This window comes from Papaver somniferum, unplaced genomic scaffold (genome assembly GCF_003573695.1).
Source record: "Papaver somniferum cultivar HN1 unplaced genomic scaffold, ASM357369v1 unplaced-scaffold_150, whole genome shotgun sequence".
Lineage (NCBI taxonomy): Eukaryota > Viridiplantae > Streptophyta > Magnoliopsida > Ranunculales > Papaveraceae > Papaver > Papaver somniferum.
The window spans coordinates 5,484,951-5,501,529 of record NW_020624377.1 but is presented as its reverse complement, the minus strand read 5'-3'; the positions used below and the strand labels follow the sequence as shown (position 1 = coordinate 5,501,529).

At 36.2% G+C, this 16,579-nt stretch overlaps 1 protein-coding gene across 1 annotated transcript; it reads left to right on the top strand.

Moving 5' to 3' along the window:
• The first annotated feature begins 9,446 nt into the window (after positions 1-9,446).
• LOC113336168 (tyrosine/DOPA decarboxylase 1-like) lies at positions 9,447-11,209 on the top strand. Its single transcript, XM_026582155.1, has one exon. It carries the CDS (start codon positions 9,501-9,503, stop codon positions 11,076-11,078), a length of 1,578 nt encoding a protein of 525 aa, XP_026437940.1. The 5' UTR covers positions 9,447-9,500; the 3' UTR covers positions 11,079-11,209.
• Positions 11,210-16,579: the final 5,370 nt, after the last annotated feature.

Genomic DNA, 16,579 nt, shown 5'->3' with positions numbered 1-16,579 from the left:
AACTCCAAAAGTAATGTCAGCACCAAATGTGGTATCAACTCCAAAGGTGGTATCAACACCAAATATGGTTTCATCACCAAAATTAGTTACTGAAGTAGAAGAAAATAACAGCATGCCATTTTTTGATGGTTAAATGGCACAGTAGTTAACACTCCAGTGCAAGTAACTTCTTGGGCCAAAGTGGTGGAGAAGGAAATGGTCAATACAGCAGCTAGTACATCTAATGCTAAATGTCCACATGATCAACCAAATGTATCTAAACAAGCTCCTTTCAATAATAAATATAATTTTAGAAAGAATCAAGGTAAAGGGGGTACCAGAAACCCTCCAACTAAACAATGAAGATAATATTTTGGAATGTCAGTGGCCTGAGAAGATTAAGGGCTCAAGACAAACTTTGGTCTTTAGTAAATCAATTTAGTCCATATTTAGTGTGGGTAGCTGAACCAAAAGTTAGTTGTAGTGCTTCTTTCTGTCAAAAGTTAAATGTTCCTGGAATGGAAAAAATGGTGATTCATAACTCTTGTCAAGGTAAAAAAGGGAATATTTGGCTGTTCTGGAACAAAAGTATTGCTCAACCACAAGTTATATCAGTTTCTAGTCAAATGATAACAGTTAGTGTTGGTGATGTTTTAGTTTCTGGTGTTCATGCCCATGTGAAGGTTGTTTAAAGGAGGTTTTTGTGGTCTGAAATGCAGTTAATAAGTGATCTTAATAAGCCAATGATAATTCTTGGTGATTTTAATGCAGTAATTTCTCAAGATGAAAAAGTTGGTGGTAGACTTCCTAATAGAACTGCAATGTTGGATTTCAATGAATGTATAGATCAGTGTGAACTTCTTCCTGCTCCAAAAAATGGTCTTCAATTTTCTTGGTCTAATTGTCAACAAGGTAATAAGATGATTTTATGCAATTTAGACATAGTTCAATCAAAAATGGTTACAACTGTATGGAGATTGGGGATACAAGGTTGGAATGAGGATTGTTTCTGATCATGCTCCTCTACTAGGTGGTTGTGCAAGCATTCCTAAACCAAAGAATATACCTAGGAAATTTCAAAAAATGTGCATTAGTCATCCTAACTTTTTGGAAGTAGTAGCTGAATGTTGGGAAAAAATAGTTACTGGTGATCCTGCTTTTCAATTTTACACAAATTGAAGGAACTTAAAAAGGTGTTAAATGACTGGTATTGGAAAGTTTTTGGAAATGTTCAGGTAAAGATAAAAGAAGCTGAAGAAAGAGTTAAAGCTGCAACTGAGATATATGATAATAATTCATTTGATGAAGATGCTCTAAATGAATTAATTCAAGTTCAAAATGAACATGCAAGTAGAGAGGTTCAAGAAAACACTTTATTGAGGCAAAAATACATAGTCAAATGAATTAAGGAAGGAACAGCTAATACTAGTTTTTCACACAAATATGAAGATTAGAAATGCAAGGAATACAATTAATGAAATAAAAGATGATGATGGGAATGTACTTGCAAGTCAGGATTTAATAACTCAACACTTGGTTAACCATTTCAAAAGAAATTTGAGCATGCCCCTGTGGAAGAAGATGATGAACTGTTGGAGGTGATTCCTAAGGTTATTAATGAAGATAATCAAAGAATGCTTGATGTCATTCCAGAGGAAGAAGAGATTAAGAATATAATTTTTGAAATGGATCCAGAAAGTGCTCCTGGTCCAGATGGCTTTTCAGGTATTTTTTATAGAAGTTGTTGGGAGATAATTAAACAAGATTTAGTTGCAGCTATTCAATTCTGTTGGAGAAGAAAATTTATTCCCAAAGGAATGAATTCTAGTTTCTTATTCTTATTACCTAAGACACAAGCTGCAAAAACTGCTAATCAGTTCAGACCAATAGGATTGAGCAATGTTATCTTTAAGATATTTACAAAAATAATCACCAGCAGAATGAGTGAGTTAATGAAGAAGCTGATATCTCCTCAACAAATAGCACATGTCAAAGGAAGAAGTATTCATGAACAAGTTATTCTAGCATCTGAACTTGTTAATGAAATGAAGTTTAAAAGAAGAGGAGGGAATGTAAGTATGAAACTTGACATTTCTCAGGCTTATGACACAGTGAGTTGGGAGTTTTTGATCAAAGTATTAAAGAAATGTGGCTTTTCAAATGATTGGTGTGAATGGATAATAACTTTGTTTAAATCAGCAAGAATTTCAGTGTTGGTGAATGGAGGACCCTGTGGCTTTTTTAAAGTTGAAATAGGACTGAGGCAGGGAGATCCCTTATCTCCAATTCTTTTTGTGATTATGGAAGATGCACTTAGCAGAAACATTTCATCTCTGGTGGAGAAAAGGAAAATGCATCCAATGGTTACCAAAAAAAGGTATTCATCCTACGCATCTCTTCTTTGCAGATGATGTATTCATTTTTAGCAATGGTGGTATGAAGAGTTTATTAAATCTGCTTTAACTTCTAGATACTTATCAAGCATGTTCTGGTCAAATCATTAATAAAGTTAAAATTAAACTCTTTGTGGATGACACTACACAGCAGAGGAAAATATTGATTAGTGAACTTGTAAACATGGAAATTTCTAGATTTCCAGATAAGTATTTGGGTGTTTATTTGGCTCCTGGAAAAATCACTTCTGCCATGATATGGCCTATAGTTGAACTGATTCAAAGAAGTTGGCAGCTTGGAAGGGCAGATTACTTTCATTTCAAGATAGGTTGATTATGGTAAAATCTGTTCTTTGTAGTGTTCCCATATATAATATGTCAGTCTACAAATGGCTTTTGTCTGTGATTAAAGTGTGTGAAAAATTAATTAGAAACTTCTTGTGGACTGGTGATGGTGAGTTAACAAAGTTTAAGACAATCTCTTGGAAAAGAGTTTACACACTATATGAGGAAGGTGGTCTTGGCATCAAAAGATTGAAAACTATTAACAAATAATTATTAATAAAGATGATGTGGAAAATCTTAACCTCAGATAAAGAATGGGCATTATTTATCTCTGCAAAATTTAAAGACAAAAATGTGCAATGGACCTGTAATTGGAAACAGACTTCAGTTTGGAAGGGTTTAAAATGGGCATGGAATAATTTAAAAGAAGATATTAGATGGGATGTTGGGAATGGCTCAAATATTTCTGTATGATTTGACATTTGGTTAGGTGAATGTGCTATAATTGAAGAGACTGGGTTCACAGACTATGTGAAAAGTCACATTGGAATTAAAGTACAGATTTGATCCTAGAAGGAAATTGGTGTGTTCCTACTGAATTACAACAGATCATTCCAGTGAATTCTTTGCCAGTAATAAGGGGTGGAACTGATCACATGGTGTGGACTGCTAGTAATGATGGAAATTTCTACACTGATATTGCAGTTGAGAAGATAAGGCATAAAGAATCAATATTTCCATGGCCTAAGTATATATGGCAGAATTTTCTGCATACTAGCATAGCCAGTAACATCTGGAAAATACAACAAGAAGTATATGTTGATGATGAGGTAATGAGGAAGAATGAATTTGAAATGGTTTCCATGTGTTGCATATGTTTGGCAGCTCAAGACACCATGAATCACACTCTATGGGAATGTGCTTTCAGTAATGCAGTTTGGGACTGGTTGAACAGGGTCTTTTGTTTTGCAAATCCAAAATCATTTGATGAAGTTTGTACATCAGCAAAGAATAAGAGTCTTCTTGTCATGCAAGTTTGGATGATTGCAGCTTGTGCAACCATGACAGAATTGTGGTTTCATAAAAATGCAAAAAAAATTGATGAGAAGAAACCCAATCTGAATGGATTTAAATGCATAATTATACAGCTGGTTCATGAAGGTGGTTATAGATTGAATGGAGTTAGTTGGCAGCAACCTTATGAATCTCAGGTGAGAAATTTTTCAAAGTTTAAGAAGGATCTGTGTCTCTCTTTGGAACTGGTTGTAATGATACAAAGCACAGTTTTCTTAGGTATTGGGCTTAGGATCATTTTGGGCCATCTACATTATTGTCTTTGCTTTTCCTTCTTTAGTCTCTTGGGTTTGTAAGTTCATTTTGGGTCAGTCCTGTAAACTGTTTCTTTAGTTTTTCAATCAATAAAAAATGTGATTCAGCAAAAAAAAAAAAAAAAAAAAACTCGGACGCCGACACCCCATGTATATTTTTAATCAGATTACAGAAATCAAGCAAATGTTTACCCAAATTCAGAAATACACCATTAGGCACGTCTGCCGGGAAAGAAATCAAGTAGCGGACGGTCTGGAAAATCAAGTGATATATGATTGCTCTCAGGGGAAATCTCACAACAACAATATGGGACAATATAACTCCCCCATTGATAAGTTCTATTTTAATAGTAGACTCTATGGGTATAACATATCCCCGTGTAATTTCAGCTTAATCTCATAAAATACATGCTTCAAAAAGAAAAGTGATATCTAGCTCAAATAGCGCTAAAATCATAAATATGAGCGGAATCACATCTCAAATCGGATATAAAAATAATGAAAACACAAACATCCTTATATCTAATTTAAGTCGAGTCGGATTCAAATTGCGAGCCCCTAAACAGGCATGGTGTAAGTCAATAAGTGTACCCTTAAAAAAAAAAAGCGAACCCACGTTTGTAAACTAGTTTCTTCTTGTCACTTTCTTGCATCAGCCACTGAGTGTATTATCAGTGCAGCACTATATGGATCATATAAAATGTGTTTATTAGTAGGGCTGGCAATGGATAAATATCCGCCGGATATTGCCCATACCGATAAGGTTAAGGTTAAGGGTTATCGGATATCCGATATCCGATAACATCCGACGGATATCAAAAATCCAATTCGATAAGGTTAAGGTTAACCTATCGGATATCGGATTTTTATCCGGTAATATCCGGTTTTGTTGGACAGAAGCAAAAGCTGAAATTTTAACGGAATTTTCAAGTGTTTAACTTAACTGAAAGACAGAAAACCCACACAAACACTACTCCAGTGTCTCAGTCACATCACACATGAAAAAAAAAAAACTACAAACACCCAACCAAACAGTCTGAAAACTAAAGTACACAACAGCAAAAAAGAAAAAACCATGTCTTCTTGTAATGTCAAACAACTTGCTACTGATGATCTTCCTTGGCTGCCTGGTTACATGTTGCATCATTGCATCAACTTCAGTCGATGACTTCCATATCTGCATTCACAAACAATCAATTAGAAAAGAAACAAAAGAGAAGCTCTGAAATACAAATTAACAGCAATAGCATCAATATTAGTAGTAAGTGGAATTGGTGTTTGTATACGAATTCCGGTAAAAGAGTATCAACATTAAGACCAGAAAACAATATATTATGATAAAAGCGCATTTGCAGGTGGAGTTATACTAGCACTAGCAACAGGGTTTATACATGTTTGTCCATACTCATGCTACTCATGGTCATGCTCATGGTTATGCTTTCCTTGGTTGTTGCAGAAAATGAAAGATTCAATTGTTGTTCGATCAGCTAATGGTACATGATGCATCACAGAAAAGCAAAGGAAAAGAACTAAGCAAAGGAAAAGAAGATTTACCTGCATCAAAGGAGCCTGGCAGCCAATCACTTAAGAATAGAAGTGCTTGGACTAATTCTGGACTTAATGAAGCTCTGTGTGTTGTTAGAACCCTTCCACCATCGCTGAACATGGACTCTGATGCTACACTGGTCACCGGAACAGCCAACACATCCCTTGCTATCTTTGATAGAATTGGGTACTTAGCGGCACTTAGCTTCCACCAACTCAATATATCAAAATTGTATTCATCTTGGGGTGACACAGTTGGAAGAATTGGTTCTTCTAAGTACGTCTCTAACTCAGATTTTTGAACATCATATTCATCATTTTCCAACAGAAAAGTAGCATAATCTGGGTTAGTTGTACCTGGGCCTCTTACATCCATGCGAGAGACAGAGTTGCTAAAGAAAGCAGGAGCTGAAGTGTTGTTTTGAGATTCATATGCCTTGAAAATTTTGGTCAAGTATATTCTGAACTTCTCATACTCAACTGATGCACGTTCATTATCCCCAAAAATTATCTTATATGTGAACCTAACCCATTTTTCCTTATATCTTGGATCTAAGACCACTCCAATGCTCATAATCAAGTTACTCTCACTCCAGTATGCATTAAACTTTTCTCTCATTTTCAACCCCATTTCTCTGACATACTCAAAAGTACTATCTTCCCAACTTGTGATGCTTTGGTTAATTTTGTATACCCCATTGTAATAAAGATTCGCAGTTGGATACTTAATCCCTGCAAACTCAGTTGAAATATTATTAAAAGCCTCTAAACAATTACAAATTTCTATTCCTTGGTCCCACTGCTCACTTGATGGCAGAATATCGAAGTCAGAATCGAACTCACTAAGTCTATGAAAAGCTTCTCGCAGTTTAATTGCATTCTTAAGCATCGTAAAAGTGGAGTTCCACCTTGTGTCCACATCTAAACTAACTTCTCCATACAATCTACATTGTTTCAATGCTGTTTCAAACTTCTCTTTCCTAGCTTGTGAAGACTTTACATACTTAACACAATCTCTAATACCCTCTATAAACACAGCAGCTACTTTCATGCCATACAATACAAACAAATGCAGTATATGGTTACTACACCTCATGTGAAACAATTTTCCTTGAAGCAACAAACAATTCTTACCATCTAGCCACTTAATAAGATTTCTCATCATAACACCATTAGCTGGAGCATTATCAGCAGTCAAAGCAAAAAACTTCCTATCAATGTTCCATTCCAATGTGCAAGTTTTGATAAAATCTGAGAGAACATCTCCTGTATGCGGGGATGGAACTACAATGTAAGCTAAGGTTTTGGCAATCAAATTCCACTCATCATCTATAAAATGGCATGTAACACAACAATAACCATCTTTAGTGTGTTTGGCAGTCCACATATCAGTTGTGAGACTACATTTGGAAGTCAAGTTCTCTAACTGTAATTGCAATTCACCTTTCATTTCAGCGTAACACCTCAACACATCAGCTTTACTTGTATTCCTACATGGCATTCTCGCAGCAGGGTTCAAAGACTTAACAAAATCTCTAAAATAGATATGCTCAACCATGTTAAGTGGGTAATCATGTTTAGCAATCATTTTAGCAAGGAAGTTCCTAGTAACTATTGGATCATACTTGTAATTAAGTAATTTAACTTGGTTAGTACCTGCTTTTTTAACTGAAGTGGTAATCTTCATCTGGCCTGGCTTGTTTTGAGGCTTCTGAGGACAGATTCTTAGATGTTGAGCCAAGCGGGTAGTTCCTTGTTCACTACAAGCAGGTACCAACTTTTTGCAATGATGACATTCACCCATAAGGACAGCCACTTCCTTACCCGGGTTATCTTTATCAGGCTCTACAATGATTTTCCTAGTGAATTCATCCCATGAAGGTGACCTTGTTGTGCGCAATTTCTTCAATAAAGCAATAACAAGTGGATGATTTTCATCTGCTACTTCTGCTAATGATCTCTTATTACTTGAAGAAGGTGTTGTTGAAGCAATTGTTGAAGCAACACTTTGATCTTCTTGTTCTGGCTGTTGGGAAATTGGTTGACTGCAGCTTGGAGTTCCAACTCTATTGGATGCTTTTTCACTTTGAGACATTCTGAGAACAACGACAACCCTGAAATAAACACACAGTTCATGAGTTCATTAATGTACATATGACATAAAAAAGGATTAAACAGAAACAATCAATTAGAAAGAAAAACAAATAGTGATGCAGACAAACAAAATTAGTTCTCAAATACTTTGATTTTTTGATACCAGACAACAAAGAATTTCAAATTCATATAAATCCAATAGAAACTCAAACAGTTATTTCCCTTCTAAGTTCTTCTTATAAACCCTAATTTCTAATTTAGGGAAGAACATCACAAACCCTAACTCTCTAAAATCAAAATTAAACATCACACAATTTTATAATTCAAAATATACATCAAACCCACCTACAATCCGCTATTCGCAACAATAATAGACAACAAAAACAATTAAATACGCAATCGATTTGGGGAAAAAAAACCTAAACTTCGAAACAATAATAGAAAACACAAACAATGACTTACTTCTTGATTGAGAGTCTCTAATCATCAATATTCTCGACCAAATCACGATCAAATCGATCGCTCAGTCCCCCTCTCTCGATCAAATCACGAACCAGTGAATCAGAGAATGAGAAAAAACGGACTTTTGGTAGAATGAATGAAATGGGTTATTCTCTCCCGACATGCGACACATATACCCTAGGGGTAGGAAATTACAAGTACACCCCTAGACTATCGGATATCGGATATTAACCTAACGGAAACAGCCTATTCCGATATCGATATCGTTAAGAGGAAATATCCGATAGCATAACGGATTCCGATATCCGATATCCGATATGTCGGATTAATCTCAGGTGAGAAATTTTTCAAAGTTTAAGAAGGATCTGTGTCTCTCTTTGGAACTGGTTGTAATGATACAAAGCACAGTTTTCTTAGGTATTGGGCTTAGGATCATTTTGGGCCATCTACATTATTGTCTTTGCTTTTCCTTCTTTAGTCTCTTGGGTTTGTAAGTTCATTTTGGGTCAGTCCTGTAAACTGTTTCTTTAGTTTTTCAATCAATAAAAAATGTGATTCAGCAAAAAAAAAAAAAAAAAAAACTCGGACGCCGACACCCCATGTATATTTTTAATCAGATTGCAGAAATCAAGCAAATGTTTACCCAAATTCAGCAATACACCATTAGGCACGTCTGCCGGGAAAGAAATCAAGTAACGGACGGTCTGGCAAATCAAGCGATATATGATTGCTCTCAGGGGAAAGCTCACAACAACAATATGGGACAATATAACTCCCCCATTGATAAGTTCTATTTTAATAGTAGTCTCTATGGATATAACATATCCCCGTGTAATTTCAGCTTAATCTCATAAAATACATGCTTCAAAAAGAAAAGTGATATCTAGCTCAAATAGCGCTAAAATCATAAATATGAGCGGAATCACATCTCAAATCGGATATAAAAATAATGAAAACACAAACATCCTTACATCTAATTTAAGTCGAGTCGGATTCAAATTGCGAGCCCCTAAACAGGCATGGTGTAAGTCAATAAGTGTACCCTTAAAAAAAAAAAGCGAACCCACGTTTGTAAACTAGTTTCTTCATGTCACTTTCTTGCATCAGCCACTGAGTGTATTATCAGTGCAGCACTATATGGATCATATAAAATGTGTTTATTAGGTTTAAAGTGAACTTCCACTTCAGTCTTCATATCAAGGAAACACCAAATGCATTCCCTTTTTTGACCAACTCCAACTAACTACCTTGAAGCCACCTTGAACGTGTCTTAATTAAAGCTTTTTCCATGTGCGTTCATTATATATCTATATATGTATATATATAAGACATTTCATTTATTTACTTCTTCTTCACTAAACTCAATACCAATTCTCTCTATCTCCCTCACTAATCAGCAAAACTGATAGTAACAATGGGAAGTCTTCCAGCTAATAACTTTGAAAGCATGTCGCTGTGTTCGCAAAATCCACTTGATCCAGATGAATTCAGAAGGCAAGGTCACATGATTATTGATTTCCTTGCTGATTACTACAAAAATGTTGAGAAATATCCAGTTAGAAGCCAAGTCGAGCCCGGTTATTTGAAGAAAAGGTTACCCGAATCAGCTCCGTACAATCCTGAATCCATTGAAACCATTCTTGAAGATGTGACAAATGATATCATCCCTGGTCTAACTCACTGGCAAAGTCCAAATTACTTTGCTTATTTTCCTTCTAGTGGTTCTATCGCTGGTTTCCTAGGGGAAATGCTAAGTACCGGATTTAATGTTGTCGGGTTTAATTGGATGTCATCTCCGGCCGCAACTGAGTTGGAGAGTATTGTTATGAATTGGCTTGGCCAGATGCTTACGCTTCCCAAATCATTTCTCTTTTCATCAGACGGAAGTTCGGGAGGTGGAGGAGTTTTGCAAGGGACTACTTGTGAAGCCATTTTATGTACTCTAACTGCGGCAAGAGATAAAATGCTGAACAAAATTGGTAGAGAAAATATTAACAAGTTGGTTGTTTATGCTTCTGATCAAACCCATTGTGCACTACAGAAAGCTGCTCAAATTGCTGGGATTAATCCTAAGAATTTCCGTGCTATCGCAACCTCCAAGGCTACAAATTTTGGTCTCTCTCCAAATTCACTTCAATCGACAATTCTTGCTGATATCGAATCCGGGTTAGTTCCATTGTTTCTCTGTGCCACTGTCGGAACAACTTCTTCAACAGCCGTAGATCCTATTGGCCCACTTTGCGCGGTGGCAAAATTGCACGGTATTTGGGTTCACATTGATGCTGCATATGCTGGAAGTGCATGTATCTGCCCAGAGTTCAGGCACTTCATCGATGGTGTGGAAGATGCAGACTCATTTAGTCTAAATGCACACAAGTGGTTCTTTACTACTTTGGATTGTTGCTGTTTATGGGTGAAAGACTCTGATTCACTGGTCAAGGCATTATCAACAAGTCCAGAATATTTGAAGAACAAAGCAACTGATTCCAAACAAGTTATCGATTACAAAGATTGGCAAATAGCGCTCAGCAGAAGATTCCGATCCATGAAACTCTGGTTAGTACTTCGCAGCTATGGAATTGCTAACTTAAGAACCTTCCTTAGGAGTCATGTTAAAATGGCTAAGCACTTTCAGGGGCTCATTGGTATGGACAACAGGTTTGAGATTGTAGTTCCTAGAACATTTGCCATGGTGTGCTTTCGCCTTAAACCAGCTGCCATTTTTAGGAAAAAAATAGTTGAAGATGATCACATTGAAGCTCAAACAAATGAGGTAAATGCGAAATTGCTTGAATCAGTCAATGCGTCCGGGAAGATATACATGACTCATGCTGTTGTTGGAGGGGTGTACATGATTCGGTTTGCCGTCGGGGCAACACTGACAGAGGAAAGACATGTCACTGGGGCTTGGAAGGTGGTACAGGAGCATACAGATGCCATACTCGGTGCCTTGGATGGTAAAACTACTACCATTCATGAAATTCTCGATTAAGGAGAGAGAAAGGAAACGCGTGGAAAACTGTGAGATCACTAATAATTTATTGATTTATTTTTGTACATGTTTTGAATAAATTACAGTTCAATTTAATAATATTTTCTCCATAGTGAGTCAATTAATATTCATACTACTAATCATCATTTCATGAAATTTTCGATTAAGGAGATAGAAAACAAACCCGTGGAAAATTGTTATATCACCAATAATTTATTGATTTATTTTTGTATATTAGTATAGTATGCACGTATGATGCGCTTGCGGTTCCGTTTGCATCGTAATTTTGTTTTTTCCGTGCATTAGTTACCGGTTAAAGTCAACATTCGGTCAATGATCAAAGTCAACAATCAACGCCAAGTGGTGAAAATTCATTTCAAACTAATCTGCAAAAAGTAATTACAACTAAATTCAAATATTTCATTTAATAATTTTTCAATCATAAATATCCTTCTACATTGAAAACGCGTATTCGTAACTCATAATTTTCTAAGACATAAAGACTTCTTTATAAACAACATTATTCCAATGTTTTAAAATCCAGACCGGACAACGAACCTGTAAATTTACTGGATCAGGATCAACTGGGTCGACCGGTGGTTCAACCAGTGGTTTACTAGGTCATACAAATAATAGTTAAAAGAAAAGTTGTTTAATGTGAATACATGAAAGTAAGAAGTTCACGGACTCCACATGGACAAATACAATATGTCAAGTACTCCGGTCCCACTAGTACTTGCCCTTCTAGTCAATAAAAATACTTGCCCTTATTATTATTATGTGTAATTAATTATTTATACTAAAAATACCTAATTATGCGCCTTTATTTCCTCCCATCTCGTTTTCTATGTTTATTCCTCCTCCATCTTCTTTCTCTGATCCTTCTCTACTCGCTTCAACAGAAGGAAAAGAAAAACAAAATCACAACAGTGTCGCAACATCATTAACAGGGACATGGATATGTTCTTCTATTGTTAGATTAACACAATTTTCGGTGAAGATTGTACCAACAAAGATACAGTTGGAAGATTAACTTTTCTCTCCTTTCTATCCGTAAACCTTATTCATGTTGGATTCTTTTTTTATTTATTTTTTTTGTAATCTTTGTTCTATGATCAAATAATTGGGATCTAGCCATGTTCCTTCAATTTTTGAAATATGTTTCAATACTTCAATTCCTTTTTTTTGATAAACAAAGGGGGTTAGATAAAATCTGTATTTTCTTTTGATACAATTTTTTTTTCGTTTTTTTGCCTTGATTAATATGGCTGGGTTAACCAGTTTAGATCGGACTGGGTCAATGGGTTACTGGTTCAACCGCCCGGTTTAACCGGTTCACTGGTTTTTTTAACATGTTATTGTTAGTGGATCAATGTCGAACCATACCGTTTTTCTTACTGGTTCATCAGTTTACTGATCTAACCGGTCGGTCCGGTCCAGGTTGTAAAACACTACATTATTCGTGTACGTTCTGTTCTTCTTTGTAATAGTGCCTTTAGTCGCTAATACTTTTGTGTTGCTAATCGAAACTTTTCTCGAGAGAGAAACGTCCAATTGACCATGGCTGAACACATGTTCAAGGAAAAAAATACTCGTATTTTTGATCGTTTTCCCTTGCGCCTTGTTGACTGTAAACGCGAAATATACACAGATCGGAAATTGTTGATGTTTAAACTTGTATGGGAGATTCAGATTCTCAGGTGGCTCCAGTGGCATCCTGTGAGTGAAGACTCGTGTACCTATGGAATTCCCACTAATAATTACGTCATATGTACAATTTGGGAAGAATTCTTTGATTATTAACCTGGTACCATTACATAGACCATTTTTTGCATCAACATTCCGCAACAACATAATAGGTGCAGCAATATGCAATTTCAAAGAAAATGTGTGGGGGTAAACCCCTGGAGCAATGTTGTTCAAGTATCCTTGCTGGTAAAGACCGTGAATGTGTAGGATATAACCTCTTTTCCAGTAAAGATGCAAAGTACTCGGTCATTAAGCTTCTCGACGGACTCGTTCTATGGTGTAATCAGGGCCATGTTGACTAGGTAGTCTTTATCTCTTGCATTATCCACCAAGTTTGAAAATGTTACATCTATAAGCTAAGACAATGAATCATCACGGTATGACCATCTCTTCCCGAACCTTTATCTCATTAGAAATGCAAGGTTCATCCCCATCACCAAAACGAATCAAACACTCAGAATAAGTTGCATCTTCAGCTACATGCATATTCTTCTTCAGGTGTAAATCATGTACTTTTCCTACAAATGTGATATGTTATGAATGTAATGTAATTCAATGTCATTTCAATTTATTCGCTTAAAAGTTAGTTATCATAGTTTAAGAAATATTACGTCTTAACTATCGCATTAAGAAATATTACGTCTTAACTACCGCATATCAGTATGGAATTTTTTACCTGCTAAGACATGCATCGAGTGTTTGTCCCCTTGTACTCCTTGGATCACTGGTAGTACTTGGAGGAAATCACCTCCCATAATTAAAATCTTTCAACCAAATGGTTCAGTAATATCTATGATATCTCTCATCGTCCTATCAAATGTTTCTAAAGAGTAGCGATGCGCCATTGTAGCTTCATCCCACATAAGGACAGTAGCTAGCATGCCTCAAAAGTTCAGCTTCCTCGGATTGCTTTTTCGTACAACACGTGGAATTTGATGTCTGTGTCATTGGAAGCTTAAACCTTGAGTATGCTAACCTACCACCATGTGACATAGTAGCAGTAATTCTAGACGTGGTTGTTGCTATCACAATACCACCACGATACATAAATGTCTTCCCAGTACGTCCAAGATCATCTATGAAGAAGACCTTGCTTTCCTTTCGCTCAATTTCTATCATGATTGTATTATAGGCCCTATATTGCTCTTCATTAAAATTGTTGATAGAAGATAGGTCTTCCTCGGATGTAGGAATCGACAACTCTTCTTGAATTAGACTTAGAATCATCAATTCGTCCCTATAAGTGGCGGAAGATCATATATGCATATATCTATCTCTCATCGTCCTATCAAATGTTTCTAAAGAGTAGTGATGCGCCATTGTAGCTTCATCCTACATAAGGACAGTAGCTAGCATGCCTCAAAAGTTCAGCTTCCTCGGATTTCTTTTTCGTACAACACGTGGAATTTGATTTCGGTGTCATTGGAAGCTGAAACCTTGAGTATGCTAACCTACCACCATGCAATTCTAGACGTGGTTGTTTCTATCACAATACCACCATTTTTCCTCACAATCGCCAAAATAGAACGATACATAAATGTCTTCACAGTACGTCCAAGATCATCTATGAAGAATACCTTGCTTTCCTTTCGCTCGATTTCTATCATGATTATATCGTAGGCCCTATATTGCTCTTCATTAAAATTGTTGATAGAAGATAGGTCTTCCTCGGATGTAGGAATCGACAACTCTTCTTGAATTATAGAATCTTTCAACCAAATGGTTCAGTAATATCTGTGATGTCTCTCATCGTCCTATCAAATGTTTCTAAAGAGTAGCGACGCGCCATTGTAGCTTCATCCCACATAAGGACAGTATCTAGCATGCCTCAAAAGTTCAGGTTCCTCGGATTGCTTTTTCGTACGACACGTGGAATTTGATGTCGGTGTCATTGGAAGCTGAAACCTTGAGTATGTTAACCTACCACCATGTAACATAATAACAACAATTCTAGACGTGGTTGTTGCAATCACAATACCACCATTTTTCCTGACAGCCGCCAAAATACCACGATGCATAAATGTCTTCCCAGTACGTCCAAGATCATCTATGAAGAAGACCTTGTTTTCCTTTTGCTCAATTTCTATCATGATTATATCGTAGGCCCTATATTGCTCTTCATTAAAATTGTTGATAGAAGATAGGTCTTCCTCGGATGTTGGAATCTACAAATCTTCTTGAATTAGACTTAGAATCAATAATTCGTTCTTATAAGTGGCGGAAGATCATACATGCATATATCTTTGTCGTGCTGCTTAATTATCGAATTCAACTCACGAAGAAAAAGATCTGATAAGAATGTTGAGCTTGTATTGCTTGAACTCGTGTAATACTTGACCTTATTGTTGACAATTCATCTCATAATTCTCTCACACCCGTCGAATTATAAAAGGTTAAGATATATGCAAATTGTCTTCTGAGAGATGACGACATATTAACTGTTGCTGCTTCAACCAAAGACGCCCTCGCACTCTGATCATTCGCTAAGAGACCCAACTTTTTGGAAGCTCTCTTGAATATACGGCATCTCTCTCTATAAATGCATAATTCATATGATTTTAGTATCCATTCCATACTTGCTTTAGCTATTATTCTTGCATATTTTCGTATTATTACTCTTGTTTTATCTTATTTGTCTCAATTAGGTGAATCATCCAAAAAGGAGCTATAAAGTTCTGAAAAGAGCTAAGAAGATAAGTATTCCAGGAATCCAAGCGCCCAAGTCCAAGAGAAGTGGAAGAAGTGCGACGAAAAGGAGCAAAACGCTCAAAATCAAGACTCAGCCAAAGACCGATCTTAACTCATTCAAATTAAGTATTTCTCATCATCATCTCGAATAAATTGAAAGATATAAAATGCAAAAAAATGATTATTCCGAGTTCGGATGAAGAAGTTGTGGCCAAAACAGTTTTTATTGAATACCGAAGACAGTGAAGTCCGCGAACTGGGTTTGCGAACCGAGTTCGCAGACTTATTTCCGAAAATTTGCTGGAATTTGAAGTTTGCGGACTGGGTACGCGAACTTATCAAACGGGAAACGTGTATTCACACCTTGGAAGGCCTAAGGGCACGTTTGGGAACGTTAATTCGTTATTTTGGGTCGGGTTCTTGAACCGAACTACGTGAACGCCAAGCAATGTAAAACCTATAAAAAGGTATTAGGTTATGTGAAATCATATCAATCATTAGGTCACGAAATTTTAGGGTTTGGAGAGAAGAAACATCACACGGAGCGATTATCAATCGTAACGTTATCTCTTTACTTTTCTCATATGTATATCATGGATGTTTCTACATCCATGAGTAGATAAACACCTATTGATTGAGGATGAATTCTAAGTTGTAAACAAGATTTGAGTTATTATATTAATCTACTTTGAAGTTCTTCATATGATTATCGTTTGTTATACTAATTAATATTTATGATTGATTGATAGATTGTTTAGGTGGCCAACTAAATTGATTTGTTGATTCAATCTATTGCTAGTATTGAGTTAGGAGATAAGTAATCGTCGAATAACACAATAGAGAACACAAAACCTTGCAGAGGGATTCTGTGGAGCGATTGTGTGTATAAACAACACTAAAAAGTGGACCTTGATCTAAGAGTCTAACTAGTAGGATCAACCTATAAATTCACAAAAATAAATTCGATTGGATTACACCTTGAGTGATACTACTTGGTGGTTTTGTTGAATAGAATCTGGTAGGCGAGAACTTCTGTATCCAGTGATATAAGGAATTTAGGGTAT